The sequence below is a fragment of the Acomys russatus genome, chromosome 4 (genome assembly GCF_903995435.1).
Source record: "Acomys russatus chromosome 4, mAcoRus1.1, whole genome shotgun sequence".
Classification (NCBI taxonomy): domain Eukaryota; kingdom Metazoa; phylum Chordata; class Mammalia; order Rodentia; family Muridae; genus Acomys; species Acomys russatus.
The window spans coordinates 62838843-62845395 of record NC_067140.1 but is presented as its reverse complement, the minus strand read 5'-3'; the positions used below and the strand labels follow the sequence as shown (position 1 = coordinate 62845395).

Here is a 6553-nt window from a genome sequence, read left to right as displayed (position 1 = left end):
CAACATAAGAGATTCCATAAGCATTCGAGAGATGGAGAACATGAGAGGAATTAAAGGGGGTGGGGTGGAAATGATGCAAAGACAGTCCTGTATGAAATTCTCAAACAAGCGCTGTGCAGTTGTGTAGTTCATGTCCCTAAGGATATTCCTACTTCATGCTCTAGAAAGAACAGCATGCTTCTTAAAAAAAAATATTTCTTTTATTATTTATTTTATGTATATGAATGCTTGTTCTGCATGTACACCTGCAGGCCAGAAGAGGGCATTGGATCTCATTATTGATGGTTCTGAGCCATGGGAATTGAACTCAGGACCTCTGGTGGCTGCTCTTAACCATTGAGCCATCTCTCCAGCCCAACAGCCCGCTTCTTAACGCAGCAGTTCACTTTACCAGCACACTGACTCATCACTCTTTGCCATGACTCTTCTGTAAGGCTGGGGATTATTTAGCTGACTTCCAGCTCTTGAGATCTGAGTACCATGTGGGGAGAGTGGAAGCGAAAATAGTACATTAACCCTGAAGTGAGCCTGGTGAATAAAGAGTGTAAAGCACTCAAGAAGCAAGAGGCAGGTGGGTCTAGAAGTTCCAAGACAGCCAAGGGATGCACAGGAGACCATGTCTCAAGAATCCTTGGAAAAAAGACAGAACACTTACAAGGTTTCAAATGATTTTTTTTTCTCATTAAGACTTTAATGTAGATGTAAATGAATTCTTTTTAAAAAAATTAAAGTTTCCATTTTTTAGAATAAAGATTTAGTGCACAAATACAGCCTGAAGCCAACAGAAAAATAGTTTGCCCTGTCGTTTCCCTAAGAAAGCACTGCAGCTACCTTAGAAGAGGCCAAAAGAAAAAGAAAAATTCCTTCTAGGCTTCCACAGAAGGACATGTTAACTATGTACCGTGGTCTGATGTGCAAGAGTGCAATAAATATGTACAGATACATTCCTGTCTGCGTTAGGTCATTCTACAGTATTCATAGTAGATCGAGCTGGGACTGGAAATGAGAAAAGGCTACAGCAGTGAATAGGAAAATGAGGGTTACAATGGTCTGACACCAATAGAATAATAAATGTCTGGCTAATGAATTATTTTAACTTTGGGGCAGACTAAAAAAAAGTTGTTTTGAAATAAATGATACCTGTAAGGAACGCTTCCTATGATACCTGCTAAGTGTCAGCTTTTGATAAACAGCACTGACCTGAATTATACGGTGCTAGTACCAGCCCCAGTGCTCTGGAGTTCCTCTACATAGCCAGCTGCAGCGGCCCATTAGCTTCGTGTAAGCATTAGGAGATGTGCTGCTGCAATCTGAGAACATCAACACGCCCACAGCTTCCACCTCTTTAAGTGGCTACATCAGTTATGCGTGGTCCCAGTGAAGTATAAAAGAGGATATAAGCTGCTGACGACCGCACAGAAGACACAGAGATGTCCGAGACTTCATGATCATCAAACTTAAACCAGCGCTGCCTCGCTGCGTTTTTACAGTAGGCAGTGTAGTGGCCTCCATCCAGCCCGCCATAGTGGTTCTGTAACAAGCGAAACAAAACAAACGGAATCATTACTTAGGATGTGGCAGTTACTTCCAAGTTTTGATGGCCTCACTTGCTATGAGGGAAGAAGTGCCCAGAGCCTCCCTGTTTTACTAATTTCCTTTAAAAACATCTTCAGTTCAATAAGATACTTACTGAAACGGAAAACAAGTTATATTTCTTCAAATTGTTCTTTGGACCAATAACATACTGTGACAGGTCAAGGTTTTCCAACGGGAAATCCACGGATGTTTGCAGCTTCTGCTTCCACCTGCCGTCATAGGAAAATCTGCACAACAGACATCACAGGACTTAGGCTGACGGAGAAAGACAATGGGTTTTTGTTATCTAGCATGGATTTTAGGAAGCTCTTCAAACCTTAGGGCCAGGAAGATGCTCAGTGGGCGAAGTCCTTGCTGTGCAAACCTGATGCCCAGAACCCACGTAAGGGCAGGAGGAGAGAAGCGATTCTATAAAGTTGCCCTTCACATGTGCGGCATGGCAAGTGTCTGCCTGCACTCGCAATACATAGAGCAAAATTACTTTAGTAAGACTGGTTTTAGTAATGGGAAGACATGTTTCATTTCTTTTTTACAAAGAAGGAGATGTGGGTTGCAGAGAGTAAACTACGTGCTCAACAGGGAAAGTGAGCGTGCAGAGGCGTTCCACACTCAGGGCTCCTGTGCCCAGGCCAGCTACAGTACCAACCACAAAGGTACACGAGGAGCTGAAGGAAAGCAGCTCTGGAGTTAGCCTGTACTTGGGGAAACCAGAACTACAACCAACCACAGGTGACCTATGCTTACCTCCTTTCAACACCAAAATCTAACGCTCTGAGTAACTGCCTCACAATTGTTTTTTAGTGCCAAGGGTCAAGCCCACAGCATCAGACACACAGAAAGCACTCCAACAATGAACTGCTTCTCAACAGCTCAGCCCTCCACATAGCTGCATTAGGGCCTCCAGAAATAATGCTCAATACTAACTAGAACTTTCCCCCCTGGAGACAGGGTTTCTCTATGTAGCCCTGGCTGTCCTGGACTCACTTTGTAGACCAGGCTGGCCTTGAACTCATAGAGGTCTGCTGGGCTCTGCCTCCCCAAGTTCAGGGATTACAGGAGTGTGCCCCTGTGCCCAGCTTTAATTAGAACTTTTTTTTGGAGGGGGGTGGTTCTAGATATGGCTTCCCTGCGTAGCCCTGGCTGTCCTGGACTCACTTTGTAGACCAGGCTGGCCTCAAACTCACAGTGATCCGCCTGCCTCTGCCTCCCGAGTGCTGGGATTAAAGGGTGCATCACTACCGTCTGGCTTAACTAGAACTTTTAACAACAAATTTATGTTTACTTAAAAACTTCTAAGCAGAGGCAGGTGGATCGCTGTGAGTTCAAGGCCAGGCTGGTCTACAAAGTGAGTCCAGGACAGCTAAGGGTACACAGAAAAACCCTCTAGAAAACAAACAACTTCTATACTGTTAGTTATTCTGCCACAATGCTCAAAGTGGAGCTAACAAACTTGTCAATAAACTAACAGAAAACTAGACATTCAGTATTAAAACTGACAGAAGCAATTGGCTATGAATCTCCAATAATCCAAAATAAATGCTTGCTTCAAAACAAAAATAAACTTTTCAACAAGATGAAACATTAAGGTTTTTTTTTTTCTATAAAGCCAATCCAGGCTGGGTGTGGTAGTGTGTACCTGTGATGTCAGCATTGAAGTGTCCAAGCAAGATGAGTCATGGCTGGCCTGAGGTATATGGGCAAAACCCTATCTCTAAATGGAAACCCCTAACTTCCCAATGGAGTACAGAAGTGAGAAGAAGAAACACGCTGCAGCTCGCTTGCTCTGCAGGACCCCATCTTCCACTTGTTGTTTTTCACCATGGCGATAATGGACCCTCTGAAACTGTAAGCCAGCCTCAATTAAATGTTTTCCTTTATAAGAGTTGCTGTGGTCATGGCGTCTCTCCACAGCAATGGAAACCCTGAGACAGAAGCTGGAGACAAGAATACTTGCACTTAGCACAGGCAATATTCTAATATTTTATCTTAAAGTTAGACTTTAAGATCATGGCTTCTCCCACTTAAAAACTTACTGTGGGCTGGTGAGATGGCTCAGCAGGCTCCAACAGCTGTGTGCAGCCCCGAGGCTAGATCCCAGGAAGTGGCAGGAGAAAGCTGACTTCCAAAAGTTGTCCTCTGACCTCACACATGAGCTAAGGCTCACATGCTCTGAACTCACACTTTTTAAAAAAAGGTCTAATTTAGCCAGGTGTGGTGGCGCACGCCTGCAATCCAGAGGGAGGCTGATTGCTGTGAGTTCAAGGCCAGCCTGGTCTACAAAGTGAGTCCAGGGCAGCCAAGGCTACACAAAGAAACACTGTCATGAGAAACAAAGCCTAATTTTACATTTTAAATTTTTTGACACAAGGTCCCATGAAGTTCAGGCCGGCCTTGAACTCTTGATCGTCCTATTTACATTTCGCAAATGCTAAAATTACAGGTACGTGCCACCATGTTACACATGATTAAATTTTGTTATAGTTTATAACTTGAATGGAAGCTGAAGCACATTTTTTGTCACTTTATGTGTATGGATGCTTTGCCTGGATGTTTCTCTGCGTACCACATGTGTGCCTGGTACTTAAGGATGCCAGGAAGGGCACCAGACGCCCTGGACCTGGAATTACAGGCAGTTGTGAGCTGCTATTAGTATTAGGTCTGGGAACCGAACCCAGGTCCTCTGCAAAAGCAGCCAGTGCTCTTCACCACTGAACCCCTGAATGTAAATTTTCATCTGCTCATCTGTGTTGGAATTAACAACATTTTTCACTTGATATGATTTAAACTTTGTTATCTGAAATGCAATTATTTAGTTCCATTAATTTATTTTTTGTTTTTTTGAGACAGGGTTTCTCTGTGTAGTCTTGGGTGTCCTGGACTCATGTTATAGACCAGACTGGCCTCGAACTCACAGAGATCTGCCTGCCTCTGCCTTCCAAGTGCTGGGATTAAAGGCGTGCACCACCACACCCAACAGTTCCATTAACTTTTAAAAGAAATACAATCACATAGAATGACATGGAATAATAGTACTGCTATTCTACTGTCATGTCTGCCTTATAATCTTTAGGTTTCCTTCAAGACAGTATGTGAGCCAGGCACAGTGGCACATGCCTGTAATCCCAGCACTAGGAAGACAGGCACAGGCGGATCTCTGTGAGTGAGTTTGAGGCCAGCCTGGTCTACAAAGCGAGTCCCAGTCAGCCAAAGCTACACAGAAAAACCCTGTCTCAAAAGAGAGAGGAGAGAGAGAAAGAGGGGAGAGAGGAGAGAGAGAGAACGAGGAGAGAGGGAGGGGAGAGAGAGAATGAGAAAATGTGCACATTATGGACATTACATGCATCAAATGCTATGAACAAGCAGAGAGACGTACCGTTTCAAGTGGACTAACAGCACAGGCGGCAACTTCCAGATTTCTATCTTCTTCAGAGAATCCCGCCGAGCTCGGCAATGGCTGCAGTAAAACCTGTTGTTATCTGTAAGCTTTTCTTCTTTGGAAAATAATCTAAGGCAGTCCTAGTGGGAGAAAAAAGACCACAAGTACTCAGTGCCTCACCCTCTACTGGAGTGCCAGGAGGTCCTCGGCAGTCAGAATGCTGAGACCCGAGGGTGCCTCAGTAAGGTGGAGTAAATGTCTGATGTAAGGAGGGCTGCAACCAGTGTGCCTCAAGGTGTGCTGAGGAATGGGGAAGATGTGCAGAGGGTCAGCACAGCACGCACAAGGATCTCTGTCCTGGGTCTGGTGGATCACGGTGGACTGAAGGTATCAACATAAGCTATTCTATACACTTCTGTTATGTGGAAACCAACAAATTTGATCCCCAAGTAAGTATACAGAAAAGGTAGATCCAAGGTGACATCACATACAACTTCCTAAGTTAGCTTTAAAAACTTCTTAAAAATACAAGCTTTTAGGGACGGGGTCTGACTGAACGGTGAAGCACCTGTCCAGCATGCACAAAGCTCTGTGTTCTAGCTGCGCCTGGTGACACATGCCTGCACTCCTAGCACCGTAGAGTCAGGGATGAGAGATTTTAACCAAGGCCCATTTCAAAAACTCAAAGGCTATTGGCTGAGGAGACGACTCAGCAGTTGAGAGCACTCACTCTGCTTGAGGACCTCGGTTCAATGCCCAGCACCTTCATGGCAGTTCATACCTACCAACTCTAGTTCCAGCCTAACAGACGCTGCTTTGGCCTCTGTGGACACTGCATGCAGTTTGTTGCACAGACACATGCTGGCAAAACACTTCTGTGCATAAAACAGTAATAAAACCCACAAGAGCTGAACTGTAGCTCAGCTATTTTCTTGTTAGGATAGGGCACACCTCTATGCACACACAAATAACATAACATTTTCCTTCATTTTAACTTACCTGTAAAGTGCATTTACTTGTGGATGCTAGTGGCAAAGACAAATACATGAAAGCCTCGAATGTCCGAGACTTTTTGTGACAGGTGAGGCACTGCACTGTGGATTTGAACTGACCCTGAAAAAGTGCAACAATAATGGACTCGTTGAGCTGCTTGTGTTTGTGCCAGGCGTGCTCTGCTGCCTTAAAGTCATCGAGGAGATCGTTGTTCTCTTCCTTATGTCTCTTCCGATTGTCAGCCTAGGGGCGAGGACAATTACATTCTGTTAGTATCTAAGAGTGTGCTGCTGCTGACCATTAAATATGAAATTCAAGAAAGAACACGTTACACGTTTAGCTCCACTGAGGAGTTCTGATCTCAGGAAGCACTACAAAAAAATTAATTCTACCCAGACCTAACTTTACTGAAAGGATGTGACTCAAACTTCTATTCTTTCCCCCACTCCTCATTTGGTTTTGAGACATGGCTTCACTATGTAGCTCTGGCTGTCCTAGATCTCATTATGCAGACCAAACTGGCTTTAAACTCACAGAGATCCCCTGCCTCTGCCTCCCAAGTGCTGAGATTAAAGGCGTGCGCCACCA

The 6553-nt window shown here is 44.5% G+C and overlaps 1 protein-coding gene across 1 annotated transcript in view; it reads right to left on the bottom strand.

The window, feature by feature from the left end:
- Nucleotides 1-663: 663 nt before the first annotated feature.
- Usp8 (ubiquitin specific peptidase 8) overlaps nucleotides 664-6553 on the bottom strand; it is a 55893-nt gene continuing 50003 nt past the window's right edge. The window contains exons 17-20 of the mRNA XM_051144559.1: nucleotides 5972-6208; nucleotides 4970-5112; nucleotides 1691-1823; nucleotides 664-1531 (exon numbers count right to left, since the gene is read on the bottom strand). Of these exons, the coding sequence (XP_051000516.1) occupies nucleotides 1346-1531; nucleotides 1691-1823; nucleotides 4970-5112; nucleotides 5972-6208 (699 nt within the window). The 3' untranslated portion in view covers nucleotides 664-1345. The remainder of the gene's footprint in view (nucleotides 1532-1690; nucleotides 1824-4969; nucleotides 5113-5971; nucleotides 6209-6553) is intronic.